This window comes from Nycticebus coucang, chromosome 4, assembly GCF_027406575.1.
Source record: "Nycticebus coucang isolate mNycCou1 chromosome 4, mNycCou1.pri, whole genome shotgun sequence".
In the NCBI taxonomy this organism is placed as follows: domain Eukaryota; kingdom Metazoa; phylum Chordata; class Mammalia; order Primates; family Lorisidae; genus Nycticebus; species Nycticebus coucang.
The window spans coordinates 36,211,424-36,236,024 of record NC_069783.1 but is presented as its reverse complement, the minus strand read 5'-3'; the positions used below and the strand labels follow the sequence as shown (position 1 = coordinate 36,236,024).

Here is a 24,601-nt window from a genome sequence, read left to right as displayed (position 1 = left end):
TCAGCAAAGAAATTTCCAAGTGGAAGGAATATAATTATAAGGAGTTTGGTAATACGTCCTCTTTATAAGTAAAAATGACAAGAAAATTGGACTGGAATGAGATCTTTCTTACTGTTTCTTCTTCATGCTCTTTATAGAATCAAACCCTAGAAAAGAGAAAACTTTGGAATAAACAAAAGGTTTTTGATGTCAGTTCAGGAGGGCGGTTCAAGAAAGCATTTTGAAATCCAGAGGGAGATAAGGTGAGATATAAAAACAAAAAATATCATCACTTTGACATTCTGGCCATTTTACTGTTGTTATGAAAAATTTCAAATATACACAAAAAAGTATAGATGACTGTACAATGAACTACCATATATCTATCATTCAACTTAACAATGATCAATTCAATGTTAAGTTTGTTTCATCAAGATACATTCTGAAAAACATTAAAGTCTAAGCTTATTTCTTTGTGGTACGTGGAGTTCTCCATTATAGGCAGTAAGCTGTGTGATTTTAATTATAATGGCCTACTGATGAAGATAATTGTTCTCTCCCTTTTATTGCTTCCCCAACACTACCACTTAATATCTCTCTATGATTTTATAAACAAAAAAATGAAATGAGTTTTTTGAGGTGCCAATTTTAATATACTAAAGTATTTTTAAAGAACATATTCTTTAGTCTTAAAAACACCTTCCTTTTCTGAGATCATGACTTTTTTTTTGTATCGGGATATACTGAAATATATTAAACATTTGGGTTTAGCTAAGTTAGCATTAATTAAAACTCATGAGTGGTTTATTCTAGATCCTAGTTGCCACATGAGAATAATCAATCTTTACAAAATAGTTACCAATATTAGCATAATGTTTCTTTTCTTGGGTATCTGCAGATAGCTCATACATGTCTCCATAACCACGAGCAAGCCGCCACATAAACTCTATTTCATCTCTAAACTGAAAAGAAAAGAGAACATTGCACATTAGATTCACTCAGTTATGTCTCTAGACTATAATTATTTTCTACAGCAACTTTTAAAAACTTAGGCAGGTAAATTGGTATTTACACATGATTGAATCTATGCATATTTAATATGAAACATTTTACTTATTTTTTTTTTTTAATTTCAGATGAATAGGAGGATACGGACAATTAGGTTACCAGGTTTGCATTTGTTAGGTAAAGTTTCTGTTGTAGTTGTGTCCTGCATCCAAGAGGTGTGCCATATACCCTTACATTGTGCCCATTAAGTAGGAACACATCGATTCTCCCCCAGCCTGCCTCCCCTCTCCTTCCTCCTTCTCCCTTCTCCCCCCAGCTTGAATTGAGATTTTTCTCTTGTGCAACTATTAGTTCCTTTACTGGCTTCATATTAGTTTTCAGTAGTATGAAACATTTTAAATCTAAATACTAAAAGCTAAGAAATGTGACCTTATATAGTTAGTGTTACATTTGGATCTTAAAACCTATTCATATTATCTAAACATAGTCACCTATGCTGAAGAGAGAATGGATAGGTGTCAGAATATAAAAATGTCCCCTGGGCTGTGGTATCTTCTTTTTCTTTCTAAGTTACCTACTGCCAATATAACAGTTCAGCGAGCATGTTAGATAGTATCTGTAAACTGAATAGCATACACTCAAAAGAGCAGTCTCATTTTTTTTTACCTAAATTAGTTAAACTGTAATCCTGGAGGTTTTATAAGTTTTAGACAATGGTTAAATGTGTTTAGAGTTGTGAAATCCTCAACTACTGCAAACTTTTTTTTTTTTTTTAGTACTGGTGAGAGAGATGGCTTTTCTAATTCAGGCCCAATATGACCAAACAATTACCGACAGAAGCGGCTTTAAATGCTGATAGCTGTTATACTCATAATTAGACAGAAACTTAAGATATAGTTTGCCCTTTCCCCAGAGAAGAAGTATTATATGCTTTGGCATGCTGTCTTATTCTTTTATAGGTTATAAAATATTTAATAAATATATAAGCTAGTGAAAATCAAACCAAAGTAAATCAGTATAATTATAGCTCTGGTTCTCATTTTTATGGTCTTTGAGTCTAATAAACTCTCATATTTGCTTCTAAAATTTTAGTCATTTTATAAAAATATTTTGCATCGATTATTTAGCGTATATGAATATGACATATTTATTATGGCCATAATATGAATAACAGATAGATTAAATCAAAAATCAAAACAACATGAAGTGTTATTGTCACTATCTCTTACCTTTTCTTTGTGGTCGCAAAGTAGTTCAAAGCTCTCCAACTTGCCAGAGTCATCTGTGCGTAAGTGATCTACCTTCTGAAGAAGGGCGTCTAAATTTAGTTCTTCTACATGTGTGTTAAATGCTTTAGGGACTGGAAAACTCTGTTCTTCTGTGTCGGTATTAGCAGTAATATACCTAAAATTGCAGATATGATTGTCAAGTCCTTCGAACATTACGCATAATAGCCAGAACGCTTCCTTCTGAAATGTAAGTCAAATCATGCCCCTCTTACATTTGAAATTCTGCAATGCCTCCCTTCCCTCAGAAAAAGCTCAAGTTATAACAACAGTCTACATGACACTATTTAAATTAACCTTTAACTTCAACTTGGTGTTTCTAAATTAATACTATTCCCCTTCCCATTTCATTTTTGGTGGTACACAATACAAACAACTTATTTTTATGAATCGAAACCCTGCTGGTTCTAAAAAAGGTTCTAAAAACATAACATATGTTATATTACATAAAGACACTTAACACATAAGAGAACAAATTAGAAGTAGTGAAAAAAGATAAAAAACAAAATCAAATGTGAATGAAGTCAATTTAAAAACACACATATTTTGATAGCTACACCTTTGCTCCAAGGGACACAAATGTGGCTCTTCATTTTCTAGCAGCCAATGCAATGGGTCACATGTAGTTCCCATGAGATACAAACAAACATACAAACACAGCAACTTGTTGGGAGCGCTTTAACTATTTCCAAATACTAAGACTTGTAACAAATTTCCTTAAAAGGCCTTCTAAAAATATACTATACGAATTGATATATAACTTCTTCAACAGCATTCTTTTTTTTTTTTTTTATTGAGACAGTCTCACTTTGTCACCGTAGGTAGAGTGCAGTGATGTCATACCTCACAGCAAACCTCCCACTCTTGGGTTCAAGCAATTCTCTTGCCTCAGTCTCCCTAGTAACAGGGACTGCAGGCGCCCACCATAATGCCTGGCTTTTTTTTTTTTTTTTTTTTTTTTTTAGCAGGCCTGGGCCAGTTTCAAACCCATCAGCCCCAGAGCATGTGGCTGGCATCCTAACCACTGGGCTACGGGTACCCAGTCCAACAGCATTCTTTATTAAAGGAAACTCCAATCTTTCTGTTGTTCAGACCAAAAAAACTTGGCATCACCCTTGGTTCTTTTTTTTTTTGTCTCCTAAGTTAATGTCTGGTTTGTTAGCAAATCCTGTTAGTTCTATCTTCAAAATACAACCAGAATCTAGCTATTCTCCCTGCTTCTCCCCACTATCATCCTGGACCATTAAAACCCAAGCTGGCATTTTTTTACCCCACTAGAAATTGGCATGTAATTCTAAAATTCATATGGAAATGCAAGGGACCAAGAATAGAAAATTAAAAAAAAAAATTGTAAAAGAACAAAATTGGAGGACTCATACTTTCTAGTTTCAAAATTTCCTACAAAGCTTCAGTAATCAAGAGAGCACAGTGTTGGTATAAAGACAGACATAGGAAAGACATTAAGGATGTATTAAGAATTAAGGGTCCCAGAAACAAATTCTGACGTATATGATCAATTTATTTTGAGAAGACTGGCAAGACAATTCAGTGGAAGAAATAATATTCTTTAACAAATAGTGCTGGGACAAATGGATATACACATACAAAAGAATGGAGTCAAACTCTTCCATAAAGAAATTAATTTGAAATATATCAGAAACCTAAATGTAAGTGCTAAAACTATAAAATTATTGGAAAAAACTTAGGAGTAAATATTTATAAATTTTTTTTAAATGGACTTTTTTTTTATTATTATTCATTATGTCTGAGGTCAAATGAGATTCTGTGTTTTCTTTTTTTTTTGTGCATGTGTGTGTGGTTTTGGCCAGGGCCGGGCTTGAACCTGCCACCCCTGGAAGATGGGGCCGGCGCCCTACTCTTTGAGCCACAGGCACCACCCTTAGTTGTAAAGTCACAAGCACAAGTGACAAAACTAAAAATGATGCTTTATCAAAAGAAAAACTTAGGTGCCTCAAAGACATCATTGAGAAAGTGAAAAGATAATCCACAGAATGGGAGAAAATACTTATAAATATCTGATAAGGGTCTTGTATACAGAATACATAAATAACTCTTACAATTCAACAATAAAAAGACAAATAATCTAATTTAAAAATAAATAACTCAGCAAATAAAAACCACCAAGTTGTATAATTTAAAAGAATAAACTTTATGGTAAATAAACAATAACTCAATGAAGTTGTTATTCTTTGTAAAAGCATAAACTTAAATGTTCCTATAGTCATTACATAAATTTAGTTGAAATTATATATCCTTATCCTTTCCCCTTCTTCTTCCTCTCTTTCCCATGCATAACACAGAATAGTTTTACAGTGAATTCTACCAAATCTCCCAAATTCAGACTTATTTAAATTTTTCTAATAAATTATTAAATAGGGAACACCCTTCAGTCCATTTTATAAAGCTAATATACCTAGTATCAAAACCAAACAAGAATATTGTAAGAAATAAAAATTATAGGCCAATCTCAAACATAATCACAGATACTAAAATTCTCAATAAAATATCATCCAAGGAGTTAGAATAAATACGAAAGGCTGTATCATAACCAAATTGGTTTTTACCCAAGAATTAAAACCACAATTAAATGTTAGGAAATTTCTTTGGAACAACAGATAAAACAAAAAGAACTATATAATCATTTTGGAAGTTGCCAAAAAATTTTTTTCTCAGTAAAATCCAACACCACTTCAGAACAAAAGAAAGGCCAAACTCTTGAACAAGAAACAAAGACGACTTTCAAACCTGATAAATGTTATATACTAAAAACTATAATACATTTCACCCTCACTGACAAGTGTGAAGCATTTTCTTTAAAATCAGGAATAGAGAAGGATATCCAATATTGTTGCTTCTATTCAACACTGTACTAAAGGCTCTATTAGCACAGCATTAAAAGAGCAATAAATATAAATTAGAATCATCGGAAAGAAGCAGAATGCCATTATTTGAAGATTGTTCAACAGAATAGAAAAATTAAAAGAACTAATTAAGATTTGTGATAAATTCTATGAAATCGTTTGTGTTCTTATGCTCTATAAAACAAACTAGAAAATACAATTTTATAAAATTTAGCATTCATAATAGTAGGCAAAATATAAAGTACCAATGGAAAAAATTTCACAGAAGTTTTTAAACGACTTTTCTGGAGAAAATTGCAAAATATCTTCTGAGAATATTAAAGGTTACCATGAAAAAAAGATATTCCTGGATAAGAAACTCAGTTTTAAAACAATTTCATATGGCCCCAAATTAATCTATATTTATAATGCAATTTTAAGCGAATTCCAATAGGATTTTCCTATGAAACCCAACCCTAAAATTAATATGGAAGGGCAAGTGTAAGAAGAGCCAACACATTTTGAAGAACAGCTATCAGGACTAATGCATACAGGATGAAACTACAGAAATTAAGTCATTATGGTATTGGCATAGCATCAGGCAAAGTGGCCAACAAAACAAAAGTTAACATGTAGGGTAGTCCTTTTCCCACATTAAAGAAACCCAAGAGTGGGAAAATTGCTTTCCTACTTTGGACAGGGATTTTCTATTTATAACTGGGTATTTCTCAGAAAATTGTAAGAAAGTTCTGAAATCCAATTTAAGCAGTAGAACATATACAAATATTAATATTACTGGGAAAATTTAACTCCATGTATACCTACCAACTTTTGGTTAGAAATGAGATTTGTACTCCTGCCCTCCTTCCCCACAAAAAAGGCATTTCTTAGATTTTCTAATGACAAATCTGGAATTTTCCAAACAGCCTTTTAGCAGGTCTGGAGAAGTTCACCTTAAAATGTCAAATTTACTTACACTTATTCCTCATGTACTTTTCTAATCCCATTTTCTGCTCTCAAGTTTAATAAAAACTATGCCATTTTTCCTATTTTTTCAATTCTGCTCGATCAACTATTTGTTTCAATGGCAACAACAGCATCTCTTAAGGCATACTCAGAGAGAAAATGACATTATTTACCATGAAAATAAAGCAGAGTAATTACAGAAGTATATCAATAGTGATTTGTGTTGGAATAGGCCCTCATTTCTCATGGAAACACGAACAGAATGGCAAATTACTTACAAAAGTATCTTTGTGGGAGATCCAGAAGCTAGTTAAGGATCTGCAACAATTAAGTAAATGTCCAATCATGAAAAAGCCACACTCAGGGGCAGCGCCTGTGGCTCAGTCGGTAAGGCGCTGGCCCCATATACCGAGGGTGGCGGGTTCAAACCCGGCCCCGGCTGAACTGCAACCAAAAAATAGCTGGGCGTTGTGGCGGGTGCCTGTAATCCCAGCTACTCGGGAGGCTGAAGCAAGAGAATCGCTTGAGCCCAGGAGTTGGAGGTTGCTGTGAGCTGTGTGACGCCACGGCACTCTACCAAGGGCCATAAAGTGAGACTCTGTCTCTACAAAAAAAAAAAAAAGAAAAAGCCACACTCAGACTGGTACAAAATTTCATTGTGTTTTTGCTCATCCTTGCTTCACATTTTCCTCTGGTATAGGAGAAAAATACCTGATTCCTATCTCTGCACTCAGGACAAAAGAAAAATATTGGAACTTTTTTGCAATGTTCTGTCCTGTAAGAGAATACTCTCTGTCTTGCTTGATTCAGAACTCAGATGGAAATGAAGGCATAGTTTGTATGTTATGTTGGAGGGTACTAAAAAAGCCGTAATGGATACTATGGCACAAAAGAATTACAGGGACTATATACCTGTGGACACCCAGCTGCAAGAGACTATGGAAAGAGGAATACAGAATACCTATGGCTCCAAGAAGCAGCAGCTGTTAAATTCCTTATGGAAATTAAGATATTTAAAAGCAGCCATGTATATGGGGAGGGGAGGTTGGGAAAAATACATGCACATATACACAAATATCCAGAAAAACACGCATTCTTTCATGCTGGGCTGATTACTAAGGGTCTTCTTCCACATGAAGGCAATCAACCAAGACTAGGAAAAGTGGCTGTTGTTTTAAGTTTGCGATTTTCAACAAAAGTCACAAGGCATACAAAGAAACAGGGAAAAATGGTCCATTCAATAAGAAAAACAAAACAAAAAAATCCCACAATAAATCTCCAGAAACTGACCCTAAAGAAACAAAGACTTAGGATTAACTTGTCAAGGATTTTCAAACAACCATACTAAATATGCTGAAAAAGTTAAAGGAAAACACAAAGAAAAACTAAAACTCATAGAAATAATATATGAACACAATAAGAATATCAACAAAGACATTATAAAAAGAATCGAACATAAATTGTGGAGCTGCAAAATACAATAACTGAATTGAAAAATTATCTGAAGGGAAACAACAGAAGACCTGAACAGGCAGAAAAAAAGACAACAGACAAACTTGGAGATAGGTCATTTGAAAATAATCAAGTCTGAGGAATAAAAGGAACAAAGGATGAAGAAAAGTGAACAGGAACACTATGAGGCACATGCATATACATATGTTAGGGTTTACTGAAGAAGAAGAGAGAGAGAAATTGGCATGAGAATATTCGAAGAAATAATGACCAAAACCCCACTTTGAGATAAGACAAGAAACTACAATGCAAGAAACTTAACAAACTATAACCAGGATAAACCCAAAGAGATCCATGCCAAGAGATCCACATCATACTCGAACTATTGAAAGGGAAAGACAAAGACAATCTCAAAAGCAGCAAAAGTAACCCATCACTTTTAAGAAATCCTCAATAAGACTGTGAGCAGATTTCTCAGCAGAAATCTTACAGGCCAGAAGGCTGTGGGAGAATATATGTATTGGAAGTGATGAAAGAAAAACTATCAATTGAGAATCTATAATCATCACAAGTATCCTTCAAACATGAGAAAAAACTTAAATAATCATCACAAGTATCCTTCAAACATGAGAAAAAACTTGGCACCTATGGCTCAGTCGGTAAGGCGCCGGTCCCATATACCGAGGGTGGCGGGTTCAAACCCGGCCCCGGCCAAACTGCAACCAAAAAATAGCCGGGCGTTGTGGTGGGTGCCTGTAGTCCCAGCTACTTGGGAAGCTGAGGCAAGAGAATCGCTTAAGCCCAGGAGTTGGAGGTTGCTGTGAGCTGTGTGAGGCCACGGCACTCTACCGAGGGCCATAAAGTGAGACTCTGTCTCTACAAAAAAAAAAAAAAATATTTCTAAATAAACAAAAGCTGAGAGGTTATTTTCACTAGCTCTGACCTACAAGAATTGCTAAACCAAAGTCCTTCCAGTTGAAACAAAAGGACTTTGACAACGATTGAAGGCACATGAAAATATAAAATGCTCTGATAAAGGTAAATATGTGGAAAAGTACATTTAATGTAATTTTGGTATATAACTCCACTTTTTATTCTTTTATAGGACTTAAATGAGAAAGCCAAATATAATTACGAGTCTGTATTAATGGTATATAAAGGTATAATTTGTGACATCAACAACATAAATGGGTGGTGCAGCTGTAAGAGAGTAGACTTTTTACTCAGGCATATTGGTTCATGCCTGTTAAATACCAGCATTTTAGGAGGCTAAGGTGGGAGGATCACTTGAGGGCAAGAACTGAAGATCAGCCCAGGCAACATAGTGAGACTTCTGGCTCTCCAATTTTTTTTAAAGGAATATATTTTGGGTATGCAACTGAAATTAAGCTGGTAGTTTAAAGTACATTTTTATAACTTTAGAATGTTATATGTAACCCCTCTGGTAACTACAAAAAATAAACAAAAGGGACAAAACGTGTCATTACAAAAAAGTCAACTAGACACAAAGGAAGGAAATGAGGGAACAAAAATCCTATAAGACACACAGAAAACAATAAAATGCCAATAGTTAAGTCCTTCCCTACCAGTAATTACTTCAAATGCAAATGTATTAAATTCCCCAATTGAAATAATACATTGACAGAAAGGATGAAGAAAATCAGGATCCAACTATATGCTGTCTATAAGAGACTAATTTTTGCTTTTTTTTTTGTAGAGACAGAGTCTCACCTTACTGCCTTCAGTAGAGTGCCATGATGTACACAGGACTCACAGCAACCTCTAGCTCTTGGGCTTCCGCGATTCTCCAGCCTCAGCCTCCCAAGCAGCTGGGATTACAGGCGCCCGCCACAACGCCAACACGTTAAGTTGAAAATGAAAGGATAGAAAAAGATATTCTATGCAAATAGTAACCAAAATAGAGTTGGACTGCCTATACTAATACCAGAAAAAATAAACTAAAAAATAAATAGTAGTAGTATAGTAACACTATAACACTTTAACAGTAAAGTAATAGAAAAAAAGAAAAAGGAAATAGAAAGTGGACTTCAATGCTCCACTTTTTTTTTTTTTTATTGTTGGGGATTCATTGAGTGTACAAGGAACCAGTTAACACTGATTGCATTTGTTAGGTAAAGTCCTTCTCTTTAAACAGTAGACAAAACAACAATGTAAAAGATCTTTAAGGAAAATAAGAACTTGGACATCATTAGAAGACCTAACAACATATACAGACCATGTTACCATTAATTGCAGAATACATATTCTTCACAAATGCATGCAAAATGTTTCCTGAGTAGATCATATTTAGGCCAAAAAATAAGTCTAAACAAATTTTAAAAGACTGAAACTATATAAAGTATCTTTTTGAATCAAGATAATATGAAACTAGAAATCCATAGAAATAAAAATAGAAAATCCACAAATATGTGAAAATTAAACAATACAGGGTTAAACTAATGGGCCAAAAAATACATTATCAGGAAATTAGAAAATATCTTCAATCAAATGAAAATGAAAACACAAAATGCCAAAAACTTACAAGATGTAGCAAAAGTAGTTCTAAGAGGGAAATTTGTAGCTATGAATTCTTACATTAAAAAAGATAATGGTCCCAAGTCAATGACCTAAATTTGCACATTAAGAAACTAGAAAAGAACAAACTAAACCCAAAGCTAGCAGAAGGAAGGAAATATACTTTAGAGCAGAAGTAAACATAATAGGTAATAGAAAAATGGTAGAGAAAAACAATAAAATTGAGGCCTTGTTTCTTCAGAAAGATCAATAAAATGGACAAATCTTTAGCTGGACTAAGAAAAAAAGAGAGAAGACTCAAAGCAGAAATACAAGAGGAAACAATATTACCAGTTTTATAGAAATAAAATGAGTTATGGCCGGGTGCAGTGACTCATGCCTATAATCCCACCACTCTGCAGGCGGAGGCAGGTGGATTGCCTGAGTTCACAGGTTTGAGACCAGCCTGAGCCAGAGCGAGACATCATCTCTAAAAAATCAGCCGGGCATTGTGGTGGCACCTGTAGTCCCAGCTATTTGAGAGGCTGAGGCAAGAGAATTGCTTGAGCCTGAGTTTGAGGTTGCTGTGAGCTATGACGCCATGGCACTCTACAAAGGGCAACAAAGTGAGACTGTCTCATATAAAAAAATAAAAAAGAATTATAAGAGATTACTTTGAAGAGTTATATGCCAGCCAACTGGATACTGTATGTTAAATGGACAAATTCCTAGAAACACACGTAACTGAATCAGAAAGAAACAGAAACTCCAAAGAGACTTACAACTCACAAGGAGATTGCATTAGAAATCAAAAACCTTCTAACAAGGGAAAGTGCAGGACTTGATGGCTTGAATTCTACCAAACCCTTAAAGAAGAATTCACAGCAGTCCTCTTAAAACTCTCCCAAAACACTGAAGAAGAGGAAACACTTCCAAACTATATAATTCCATGAGGCCAGCACTATCCTGCTCTCAAGGCAAGACAAAGACACTTCCAGAAAGGAAAACAATAGACCAATATCCCTGATGAATATTAATGTAAAAGTTTTCAACAAAATATGAGCCAATAGAATTCAACAGCTCATTAGAAGATTTATGCACCACAACCAAATGGGATTTATTCTAGGAATGCGAGGGGGTTCAACATATAAAAATCAGCCAATGCTAATACACAACATTAACAAAACAAAGAGGAAAAACTGCATGATTATCTTCATTGATGCAGAGAAAGCATGTGACAAAATTCAGCACCCTTTTATGATTAAAATACCCCAAAAACTAGAAAAGAAGGGAAACTGCTTCAACATAATAAAGTCCATATATGAAAAGCCCCCAGCTAATATAATACACAATGGTGAAAAACTGAAATGCAAATCAAAACTACTTTGAGATATCATCTAACTCCAGTAAGATTAGCCCATATCACAAAATCCCAAGATGTTGGCGTGGATGTGGAGAAAAAGGAACACTTCTACACTGCTGGTGGGAAAGCAAATTAATACATTCCTTTTGGAAAGATGTTTGGAGAACACTTAGAGATCTAAAAATAGATCTGCCATTCAATCCTGTAATTCCTCTACTAGGTATATACCCAGAAGACCAAAAATCACATTATAACAAAGATATTTGTACCAGAATGTTTATTGCAGCCCAATTCATAATTGCTAAGTCATGGAAAAAGCCCAAGTGTCCTTCGATCCACAAATGGATTAATAAATTGTGGTATATGTACACTATGGAATACTGTGCAGCCTTAAAGAAAGATGGAGACTTTACCTCTTTCATGTTTACATGTATGGAGCTGGAACATACTCTTCTTAGTAAAGTATCTCAAGAACGGAAGAAAAAGTATCCAATGTACTCAGCCCTACTATGAAATTAATTTATGGCTTTCATATGAAAGCTATAACCCAGTTATAACCTAAGAATATGGGGAAGGGGGAGAGAGAGAGGAGGGAGGGGAGAAGATGGGCAGAGGGAGGGTGTTTGGTGGGATTACACCTGCGGTGCATCTTACAAGCATACATGTGAAACTTAGTAAATGTAGAATATAAATGTCTTAACACAATAACTAAGAAAATGCCAGCATGGCTATGTTAACCAGTGTGATGAAAATGTGTCAAACAGTCTATAAAACCAGTGTATGGTGCCCCATGATCGCATTAATGTACACAGCTATGATTTAATAATAAAAAATAAAATAAAATACATAGCTATTCTAAAAAAATAAAATAAAATAAAATTGAAAACAAGACAAGGGTGTCTACATTCACCACTTCTACTCAATATAGTACTAATGTCCTACTCAGAGTGAAGGCAAGATGAAGAAATAAAACTCATCCAAATGGGAAAAAGAGAAGCAAATTATTTTTTGTTCACAAAAATCACAATCTTATATGTAGGAAAGAAACTCTGTTTCACAGAGAAAAACTAAGAATTAATAACAAATTCAGCAAAGCTGCAGAATCAACATGCAAAAAATAAGCTGTATATCTATGCATTAATAATGAGCTATCCTAAAGGAAATCATGAAAATAATTATATTTTTAGTACAAAAAAGAATAAAATACTTTGGAATAAATTTAACTAATGAAGTGAAAGACTTATACACTTAGAACTACAAAACACTGATGAAAGAATTTGAAGACACAGGTGGAAAGACATCCCATGTTCATGGATTTGAGGGTTTAATAATGTTAAGATGTCAATACCACCCAAAGTGATTTACAGTTTCAATGCAGTCCTTCTCAAAATCTCAATGACTTTTTTCTGTAGAAATAGAAAAATCTATCCTGAAATTCATTTGGAATTCTAAGTAAATCCAAATAGCCAAAACAATCTTGAAAAAAAAATGCAAAATTGGAGGTCTCACTTCCTGACTTCAAACTTACTACAAAGCAATAGTAATCAAAACAGTGGCATAAAGATGGATGTATAGACTAAGGGAATAGAATAGAGATCCCAGAAGTAAACTCACACATATATGGCTAAATGATTTTTGACAAGAGTTCCAAGACCATTCAATGGAGAAAGTATAGACTCCTCCAAAAATAATGCTGGGAAAATAGATAACCACATGCAAAAGAATGAAGTTGGACCCTTACTTAACTCTATACACAAAAATTAACTCAAAAATGCATCAAAGATCTAAATGTAAAAGCTAAAACTATAAAACTCTTAGAAGAAAACCTACAGCAAAGCTTTATGACTCTGGATTTGGCAATAATTTCTTAGACATGGGACCAAAAGTATAGGGAATAAAATAAAAAAATAGATAATTGAACAATATCAAGATCTAAAATTTCTGGTGGTGCCTGTGGCTCAGTGAATAGGGTGCTGGCCCCATATACCGAAGGCGGTGAGTTCAAACCCAGCCCCGGCCAAACTGCAACAACAAAAAAATAAAAAATAAAAATTAATTAATTAATTTTTTAATAAGATCTAAAATTTCTGTACATCAAATGGCACGATCACCACGGTAAAAGGGGAACTCATATACTGGGAGAAAATATTTGCAAATTACATCTCTGATAAGGAGTTAATATCTAGACTATATAAAGAATGCCTGCAACTCAACAATAACAAAAAAATCCCCAAACAACCTAATTTAAAAATGGGCAAAAGACCTAAACAAACATTTCTCCAAAGAAGATATACAAATATATGCTCAATCTCAAACCACAATGAGATACCACCTTGTACCCAATAAGGAGTACTGCTATAGATGGCTACTATAACAAAACAAAATAAGCTCTGTCAAAATCCTTGCGCACTCTTGGTGGGAATGTAAAATAGTGCAGCCACTATGAAAAACAACATGGTAGTTCCTCAAAAAATTAAAAATGGAATTACCATATGATCCAGCAATTGCACTTCTGAGCACACACTCTAAAGAACTAGAGACAGTGCCTGCAAGAGACATGGTCACAGCAATTATTATTCCGAAGAGTAAAATGTGGAAGCAGCCCAAGTTGTCGATTGATGTGTAAGTGAATAAGCAAAATATGATATATACAACAGACAATGCAATATTACTTAGCTTTTAAAAGGAAAGACGTTTTGATATATGCTACAACATGGATGAACCTTAAGGACATTGGATTATTACTTATTATGATAAGTAAAATCAGTAACAAATAGATACTATTACAATTCCACTCACATGAGGTACTTAGAGTCCATAAAATCATAGACAAAAGTAACATAATGGCTGACAAGGGCTAGGAGGAGAGAGGGATAGGGAGTTATTTTTTGTTGTTGTTGTTGAGGCAGGGTCCCACCCTATGCCCCGAGCAGAGTGCAGTGGGCGTGGTAGCTCACCGCAACCTCAGACTCGGGCTGCCGGCACCCCGCTGCCTCAGCCTCCGGAAGCCGCTGGGATTACAGGCGCTCGCCCCGGCGCCCGGCTGGGTTTTCCCATTTTATTCATGAGTCGGGGTCTCACTGTCGCTCAGGCGAGTCTCAAACTCCTGAGCTCAAGCAATTCTCCCTCCTCAGCCTCCCACAGTGCTGGGATTACAGGCGTGAGCCACCGCGCCCCGGGGCGGGAGTTATTTTTTAATGGGTGGAGAGTTTCAGTTTTGCAAGGTGAAAAGAGTTGTGGAGATTGAGGGTGGTGATGGCTGTATAACAATGTGAATGTAATTAATGCCACTTAATTCTATGCTAGAAAATGGTTACCATTATGATGGTAAATGGTATGTGTATTTCATCACAACTAAAAATACTGAAATCAAAAGAATTTTTTAAAAGGATACATGCTAAGAGGAAGAGAAAATTAGAAAAGTAAAAATAGTATCTTAGCCCAATGGTAGACTTTGGGGACATTTTACTATGACAAATAATTTAATGCAAATTCCATTCCTTTATTAAGTCTAATTGTATTCTAACCTAGGTGTTTTTAATTGTCTATGCAAATTTTCTACTCAGTAGTTACTTTGATAAGTACATTTGTAAGCTTTATTTAATGGAAAATTTAAAAAAAAATAGTCCCTTCTAAAAATAAAATTTTTAGAGACTAATATATGCACTTTTTACCTCTGGTTTCAGAGTTCCCTGAATTCCCAGATTGGTGCAGACACAAATGCATATTCAAGTTAATTAAAATATCTGGTTTCTAACTATTTTACATATTTCTACTATAATTTTTTTAACTTACAATTTGATTCTTGTGTTAATAAAATCATATGTCAGTGGTATCAGAAATATAGCTAGCAAGGCTGATATAAATGAAAATGTGTGAATTGATGAATATAGCTCTATATATTATGCAAGAACACTATCTCTGATGATTACAGTAAGATGAAAGAAGGCACTAAATTCTCAAAGAATGTGTTACATTTAGAAGACCTGAACATCAAAGCTCAATGTTATTTTCAGACCAGAGAAGTATTATAATGGTCACTTAAAATTTTGGAAACTAACCAATCTTTAAGCTATAAATCTGAAAAATTAAAAAATAAAAACAACCACCTTGAAACAGATGAAATCATCTTTGACTTCCATATTCCAAAACTGGCAATAAACTAACTTTCAAAAATGCCACAATTAAAATTAAACTTATACAGCAACATAGGATTTCAGAAAATGCAGAGAAGCTTATTGAGCAGAAGGGAGTTATATAAGAAGTGAGCAATGACTTCTACAGACTATGGAGGTATTTGGTGGGAAAATGTCTGGTTTGAGCTGCCCTTCTATGAGTGGTAAAAAGTCTGAGGGGACCTTATTAAAGGTAATTCAATAGGTGAAGATAGGTCTTCATCCTGAGCTGAGACAACAGAGTATTCAACTCTAAATGAGCCCAAGGTATCTCCACTTTGAGATGGGCTAACGCTACCAGCATCTTTAGGAGATGAAGATAGTCCAGCATGATGGAGGACATGGGGGAGTTACATACTGAGAGGGATGCTGTTCAATCAGAGCTGGAGAATGCTTTGTGCTGTGACTTTGAGAACCAGAATGAAGGTAATCTTTCATATCTTTACTTAATTGGCCATTTTGCTGAATATCAGTGGCAATTCCATTTTGTTGATGGGTAGAGGAAACCTCAGTTCTGACAGAAACGAAGGATCCTGTACTTGGTTGTGAGAAGTTTCCACCCCAAGTGTTCTGACAGGCTGAAGAAGTAGATATTGTTTCAAAATTATTAAAATGTTTAGTGCCATACATAGGACAACAGAAGCTCATGTGTCTTTCAGCATCACTATTTCTTCGATTTTTAGAAAAGAGTTCGACTTCATTAATATTAAATGGGTTCAGAGCTGACTGAGGATCAAAACAAATGGTACTCTTGTAACAGGAAACAATACTTAGTTCACGGGAAGAGAACCGTCTTCTGTGTTTATAGCCACCAAAACGGGTTGAGGATGATTTTACATCAGTGCAGCTTAGGTCTTCTTGAGACTCAAAGTTTGCTCTACTTTGTTGCCGGTAAGGGGAAGAATTGCTTTTTTGAAATCTAACGAATAAAGAACTTTTTCTTCTTTCAGGAAAAGATGAACTTGATGGAAGCAATGACCTTTTACTTCCTCTGGGTAAACTGACTTTATGCATTGCAGAGGAGGGAGGTGTTTTAAGACCAAGATATCTACTCGATTGTGAAATAGAAGAGGCTCCATGATGCTGGGGGTCTGAAGTAACTTGATTTTCAGAACAATATGGTTGGGAGCTCTGGTCCTCTTTGCAGCAGCTAGAGTGAAAAAAGGGTCAAATGAGGAAAAAAATAGGGAGCAGGGTGGAGAATTGCCAAGCATCCTGAAGAATAATATCCACCTTACCAATACGAAACCAACAGGGAACAAGAAAAATAGTTGATGGCCACACCCAAAAGACAGCATGAGCCTAAAAGATAATCTCTACCTACACCATAGCTGCCCACTCTACTAAACCTGGGGAGAGAAATTGAAAGAACTGGGGAAATGGAGAAGGAAAGATTAGGGGAAATATATGAACAGACACCAGAACTAAAGGATTCCTGAAGGAAAAAACAGAACTTCCAGTTTTAAAAATAAATCACAATATCCATGTGAGACTATATAACTACTATATTTGAAGGAGTTCAGTAGAATAAACTTATACCCTGTTGACTAATTGCATTTTAAAATATTACCCATTAACCTCTGTAGGGAGAACATTTCTGCTAAGTGTCCAGACATTCCAGGTATCAATTACTGTGGGAAACCGCAGGAAGCACTAAAGCTTAGCTTCTGAATATTTTCAATGTCCTTTTAGCATGTGAAATGCATGATGAAGTGTATTTTTTTTTCAAAGCTTACCTTAAACATTTCCCCATATTGAATTTAATCCAAAGTAAATCTTGCCCTTCCCTTTTACACTATCATCCTTAAGCCATAAAATGCCCTGGGTAGGTGGAACAGGTCAGAAGGCTGAATGCTTTACGTTGCGTATGGAGTTACCATGGCAATAACATAGAATGTGGTGACAGAAGACTCTAGAATCTAATGACATCAGTTCAGCATAAAATTGTTCCATGGCTCACCTTTCTGAAAAGCTGCTGCTTGCATGGCTGTGGAATGTGCATTCTTCCTTCCTTACATTTGAAGAGTCAGCCAACAACTCAAGGAGACAACGGCAGGATGAGGGCAGTAACATACATGATACCTGCACAGTACTTGGGGCTGTCTCCCTCACCAGCCGCCTTCCACACCCCTGTCCTACTAACGTACTCTTTTTTTTTTTTTCATTTGAACATTTTTTGCCTCAGCTTTCCTATCCTCTGGAGGATAGGGAAAAGTGACTGTTACAAACTTTGGTCTGAAGATACATTGAGAAGGAATAAAAAAAGCTTAACCAGTAGCTAATGCCATTGCCCCCCAAATGGAACACACTTCATCCACCTTGGCAGTTAAGGATGCCATCCTATCGTGGGGTCATATGTACAGATTATTGCATATCTGTCATGTTACTATTTATTGTCCCTTATACATATCTAAAGGTGAGGTTAATAGAGTTAGAAAAGAAACATTGTCCTTTCCTTTTCCAAACCAATTTGGAGTACTGTCTCCCTAATAAGTGTATGTACAAGGCCCGACAATTAATTTCACCATTCATTCCAGAAAAAGTGCTACCTACCTCATTACTGAATGTCGCTACAGTCACCAGATGGCCAAGGGGTGAAGGTGCCCCCTACTTTGAAGGTGACCATAGTAATATTTAACAACAAGGTATAAAGCACTTTTTCTAGGATGAGTTTGGAAACTTAGTTGTTAGATGAGAGTTTTGATGGCCATTCCAGAAAGATTTCTAAAATTGGCTTGAAGGGTGGATTAGGGCACTGGGTTGATGCCTGGCTTCCCCAGGGGTGTACCTCAAAGGCAGCCATAGTGACACCCAGCAATGAAGTAAGTAGCACATTTTCTAGGATGAGTTCATGTCCAACCTCATAGATGTGTATAGCCACCTATGTCATGAAACAACCCCTCAAATACTTTTATTTACTGCTCAATGTCCTGATCCTATACCCTTTACCCCCTCTAGTCTTTGCTGTCTTCCTAATACCCTAAACCAGGAAATCCTTGAACAAATTCCTTTTAAGAGTGTATAACTCAAAACTAAGAAAATGCCGTGAAGGCTATATTAACCGGTTTGATGAAAATATTTCAAATTGTATATAAAACCAGCACATTGTACCCCATGACTGTGCACACGTGTGTGTGTGTGTGTGTGTTATACACCAATGAAATTGTTTTGAAAAACCACACTGGCATCCAGGGACACCGGCACTACACACAGTGGTGAACCAGCAGGTCTGGTTATTGCCGTGGTCATCTGATTATGATTATGATTTAATAATAAAAAAATCTAATTCTCATCAGATCTGTAATTTGATTTTACCATAAAAGTTAATAATTTTGGATGATGGGAGAAGGAAGACGTGAGATTCATGGCTCAGAGTCAGAAGATTTCTGTTACTCAGAAGATAGTAAGAAGCATTATTACCAGAGCGTTTGTGTTGGCTTTTCTTGGCCCCACATTGCCCAGAGAAACTTGCATTCACACTAGATTATGTTAAAAGAAAAGAACACTGAGCTTTGGTGACTGACCACTTCTATAGCAAGCAGTAAGCAACTCTACTAAATCTGTTCTTGGTCCTGGAGGGAAACTTTAACTCATTCTTCAAGGGTTCTTGCCACATTCCTGAAAAATGACCCATCTAAAGAAGAGGCAAGGCCTTACATTTTTTATCACATCTAGCGAGATGTGTAGGGGCATGATAAACCCGATCCAGGAGGATTATCTTTCACTCTAAAACAACCTATTTTTTTCCTCGCTTGGGGATTGTTGTCTATTGTTCCAAAATCACATCTGTGATTGACCTTTTCCAAAAGGTCATTTTAAGAATAGAATATACAATGTTTCTGTAAAAAATTTTCTTTGCAAAATTGGGTCAGCTTCCTCTTTAATACTCCTACCCAGGGCCTCTAAAAGAAGCATCTACCCACTGAGCTACCCCAAAAGAAATGCTGAGTTTATGACTTGATCTCAATACTCTCAATCACTACTGCTGTTTAGACTCTTACCCTTAGTAGTGAGTTTTCCTAATCTTTCCTAGATTCCATTGCCTTATGACTAAAACCTCAGAGTTAACATGTGTATTTAAATAAGATAGTGAATCTAAAACACTTAGTAGAGGCTCTGGAAAAAAATTATTGATGTATTATTGACTTTCATTTTTTCTATAATAATTGTGTAGTCACAGAACTGGGATTTTTCCTTTCCTTTATAGGACCTGTGGAATTATGTTGATTCTTGTATACATTTTATCTGTTGGTCCTGGGCATTGGCAAGGATGTGTAGAAATCTAATTATTACTCTTGGTGCCAAGATGTCAAGGACACTCAGATTTGTTTGTTGATGTGCTAATAATGAATGAATGCTGCATACTTCAAGTTGTGAAAAAGCACAAAAAGATCACTAGATGAGACTTCTGAAGATGAATGTAAAAGGTAAAAGTCATAGAATGTAAGTCCCATGAATGCAGGAACTTTGTCACCACTGTACCGTCTATAAGAGTGTAGCATAGTGGGTGCTCAATAAATGTTTGTTTTAGAAATTAGTGAATCAACAAAATTACTCTGTCTTCCATAATAACCTACGAGGCATTATATTTACAGATGTTGTGGTATCAGGGATACTGATTGGGAAGATAATGCAATGTAGAGAGGAGCTCAACCTTTTCCAAACTAGTACTCCTTTATTGGGGAGTGCCAGGAGCTTTATATTGTGTTTCCATGTTACCAGTTACTACCTTAAGGCTAACAAAGTTTCTCTAAAGTCTGCAAGTGATAGTACTCTCTTTCTTCTACCTGTTGTTCCAATAGTGTTCTTCTGCTACAGATCACACCTTATTTCATGGGTTTTGTTTATGATTTATTTAAATGTCTTTTCCTTGTATTTTCATTCTTGCTGTCTGTACTGGCTTCTGTCTGGTAGCCCATAAATATGTTCAAGTAGCCCACAGGTGAAAACAAAGTCAAAACCAAAAAGTAACACATGAAATATATGCTCTTTGACCCTGACACCCCTTCTTGATTATATATTCTTCTTCCATTCAAAGTCGAGTTTCTTTTTTTTTTTTTTTGTGGTTTTTGGCTGGGGCTGGGTTTGAACCCGGCACCTCCGGCATATGGGACCAGCGCCCTACTCCTTGAGCCACAGGCGCCGCCCGAAAGTCGAGTTTCTTGAAATAAAGGTCTACTCTTCCTGTGTCCACATTGTTACCTCTCTTTCATGTGCCCAAGCTTAGGTCAGGTTTCTGTACTTACCAGTATCCAGCAACTGATCCTGCAAAGCTTATTAATAGATGACCTCCTAAGTTCCAGATACAGGAAATAAAGGTTAGTCTCTATTTTACTTGACCTAAAACACTGTAACTTAAAGGCTATGATTAAACATAGTTTCTAGTTCAGGGGTTGGCAATCTGCACCCTGGGGGCCTAATCCATGTGCCACTTAGTTTTGTAAATAAAGTTTTATTCAAACACAGCCATCCGTATGGTCTATAGTTGCTTTCACACAGCAATGGCAGAGTTGAATAGTTAGGATGGAGACCATATGATCCTCAATGCCTAAAATTCTTATAGAAAAAGTTTGCCACCTCTTATTCTAGTACATTTGATACATTTAATTATTTCCAACTCAATTTTTTTTTTAGAATTTACTATACTTTAGAAGTACTGTAAAGTACCTTCCTATGTCATCTAAGATGTAAAAAAAAAAAAAACAAAACACAAGACATGCATTATTAATCACATTTAAAGATAACTAAATCTAGGTTTTGCAAAGTGAAATTAATTATACAGCTAGTTAAAGGTTAAGCCAGGAGTTAGGCTTGGGTCAGAATGATGGTAACAACTGTGGCTTTCATCCCTGTTCTGGAAACCTTGTCTTTTCTTGGTTTCTGTGACACCATTGTCTTTTGTTTCCTTTCCCACCTCTTCTTTCGCAGGCTCATATACCTCTGCTCCCCCATTCAGCACTGGTTTGAGAAGGCTTCAGATTCCACCTTCTTCTCTTTCCATGGTACACATTCTGCTTGAGCAATGGCATCTGTTCCCATAGCACCCAGCTTCATGTACATATCAGTGAGCATGTGAACAACCTTCCCAGAGGCATGTTTCTCTCAGAGGCTGCTAATGATGACAGTGGCTTTCACCTCTTAGCAAGTCGTGCCCAGGAAGGTCTAGCATCTGGCTGTAGGCTGCAAAGGAACTTGGCCCTTACTATCTTTTTGTTGGCCTTTGGGACTCCAGTTAAAACTGAGACTGAGAGGATTTTTAACATCCTGTTACATTTTTTTTAAACATTTCTTTGACTTGTGAAATTTTGTTTTGTTTCCTGCTGGATCTCCAAATGGTGCTTGGCATGGAGCAAACACTCATATCGAATGAGTAAGAGAGACTTCAACTGTTTGGTGTTATTTTTTTGTTGTTGTTATTGTTAAAGAAATTCATATAAGTCCTAAATGATGAAAAGATGCACAATCTTGCTAGTGAAATGAGAATTGAAAAATGATTAGTTAGCATTCCATCTCCATCAGGTTGGCCAAAATTAAAAAGTCTGTCAATATAAGAATTTGCATGGGAAGATAAAAATTCTCACAAACTGCCTGTAGGATTGTGAATTGACACACTCTTAAGAATGTTTTAGTGATATACAGTAACAATATATTTAGTTTACAACTCAGCATTCCAAATATATACTTTTAAGAAATACTTCCAAGGCCAGGTGTGGTGGCTCATGCCTGTAATCCTAGCACTCTGGGAGGTGAAGGTGGGAGGATAGCTTGAGCTGAGGAGTTCAAGACCAGCCTGAGCAACCATGAGGTCCTCCTTCTACCAAAAAGAGAAATAATTAGCTGGGTGTTGTGGTGAGTGCCTGAAGTCCCAGCTCCTGGGGGGGCTGAAGCAGGAGGATAACTTGATCCCGGGAGTTGGAGGTTGCTGTGAGCTAGGCAGATGCCATAGCACTCTAGCCTAGCTAACAGAATGAGACTGTCTAAAAAAAAAAAAAAGAAAGAAGGAAAGAAGGGAAGGGGAAGGGGGAAGAGAGAAGGGAAAAGGAAGGGAAGGGAAAGGAAATGGGAAAAGGGAAAGGAAGAAGAAAGAAAGGAAAAAAACTTTCACATGTACCTAAGGAATTATGAAGAATGTTATTCCATAAAGTACTGTTTGTAAGAACAAAAAAAAAATGATGGTGACCTAAACATCCATTAATAGGGAATTAAATTAAGGTATATTTATTCAATGGAATGTGGCACAGAAATTAAAAACAGTGAAATAAGTTTTTATATATCAATGAGAAAAAACCTGAAAAAAACATTTAATCCAAAAGCAAGTTACAAAATGTGATTTATCATACAATGACATTTATTCTTTAAGAACAAAAGACCATTTATGCTTCGTTTATATAAAAATGCAATGTACGAGAAACATTAAAACTTTCAAAGGAAAAATGCACACCAACTTCACTTCAATTATATGTGTAATATTTCATTTAAAAAAAAGATCTGAAGTAGAAAACAACTTATTTTTTGCAAATTTAGACTACTACAACATTATGGAATACATATTGATGACATATTGAGTATCTGAATCTCTATTTAATTTAATGCCTTATAAAATTAAAGTTCAACACTCAAATTGACAGGAATAAATAATAGTAAGAGGTGAAATACGACAGATAAAAGAGAGATGTAGAGCTTAAGAAAATGAAAGTCTTCAGAAATAAGAGGTTAAATTTAAACTGAAAACATCGATGTAAACTAGTGACCTTAAGAATATTTAAAAATAGGCCTTCTGACCTAAGAGAGGTGTCAGGTAAAAGGCTGTGAGCCCCTAGATTAGCCAGCAGTGGGTTGTGGCGGGTTTGCAACAGGCACGTGCTTGGCCATTGCCTCTGCTGCCTTGCTAAAGAGGACTGGAACTGGTGCCAGGAAGTATTAGGAAGACATGATTTCCAAAGCTAATTATGAAAACATTTACCATTGGAATCAGTGGCCAGAATCTGAGATAGAGACAGATAAAAATGGATTTTTACAGTATGATGGCCCCTTGACACTCTGTGGAACAGAAGCTATTTTCTAACCATTCCGTATGAGGAATGTAAGAGGTGGAGGAGTACAAGGGTCTACAAGCCTCCAGACACCCTAGGGCACTTTGACGGCCACATGTGGCCCATGTAACTAAAGCACAAACAAGAAATGAAAGAGGAAGTCACGTGGGAAATAGTTTATCTAGATGGAACAAAATCTGAAGAAGACCTTTTTTCAAAAGTATATGAAGATCTAACACAAGAACTAGCAAAGCAAAAGTAGGCTCCCCTCCAGAGGAGAGTTAAAGGACAGACATTTAGCAAGTAACCTGGTGGATTAGAGCTGCGCCAAGAGAGAAGGTTGAAGAATGCACATGAACCCTGCTGAGGTGAGCTGCGACCCCAAGGATACAAACAAAAGGTACAAAATCCATCACCAAGCGGACGGGAGTCCCCTCCCTCCTGAGAATGGCCCAGAGTACCCCATAAACAAATGAGCAGAGTTCAAAAGTCCTCCCATTATACTCCATGGGAGAGACCCTCTAAAAACTGGACCTACTTCCCCTTAGAGTGCCATGGCACTCTCCTGCCAGGCATAAAACTATGTAAAACTGTATATATTCTCTACCTACAATTCTGAGCTCCCAGCACTCCCCTCCACTCTCACTCTGAGGTCTGAAGGCCTGTCCCCCAGGAATACGGATTCTTGGGTGATTTCTCAAGGGGTGTGGACAGGGCCGGGGCTGCTGCTGGTCAGTGCTGATTCTGCAGCACGGGAGTGAGGAGAGGATGGTCAACTGAGAGGAAACCACGCAGGAGCGATGGTGCCCCGAGGCACAGAGCAGCAGCCGTTTTTGGCAACAATAGGGCTCACCCCTGGATATTCTGGATTCACACCCCCTGTCTCTCTGGGCAACCAAAGGAGGCTGGGCATCTTCTCAGGTGGCAACTATCGGCCAAACAGATCTGGGACAGAAATGCAGGC

At 36.3% G+C, this 24,601-nt stretch overlaps 2 protein-coding genes across 2 annotated transcripts in view; one reads left to right on the top strand and one right to left on the bottom strand.

Annotated features, from left to right (window-relative positions):
• LOC128583691 (cytochrome P450 1B1) overlaps positions 1-24,601 on the top strand; it is a 174,788-nt gene that overhangs the window by 89,555 nt on the left and 60,632 nt on the right.
• RMDN2 (regulator of microtubule dynamics 2) overlaps positions 1-24,601 on the bottom strand; it is a 101,824-nt gene that overhangs the window by 63,090 nt on the left and 14,133 nt on the right. For both annotated transcript variants that reach the window (XM_053588152.1, XM_053588151.1), the window contains exons 3-4: positions 2,217-2,391; positions 839-941 (exon numbers count right to left, since the gene is read on the bottom strand). In XM_053588152.1, the coding sequence (XP_053444127.1) occupies positions 839-941; positions 2,217-2,391 (278 nt within the window). The remainder of the gene's footprint in view (positions 1-838; positions 942-2,216; positions 2,392-24,601) is intronic.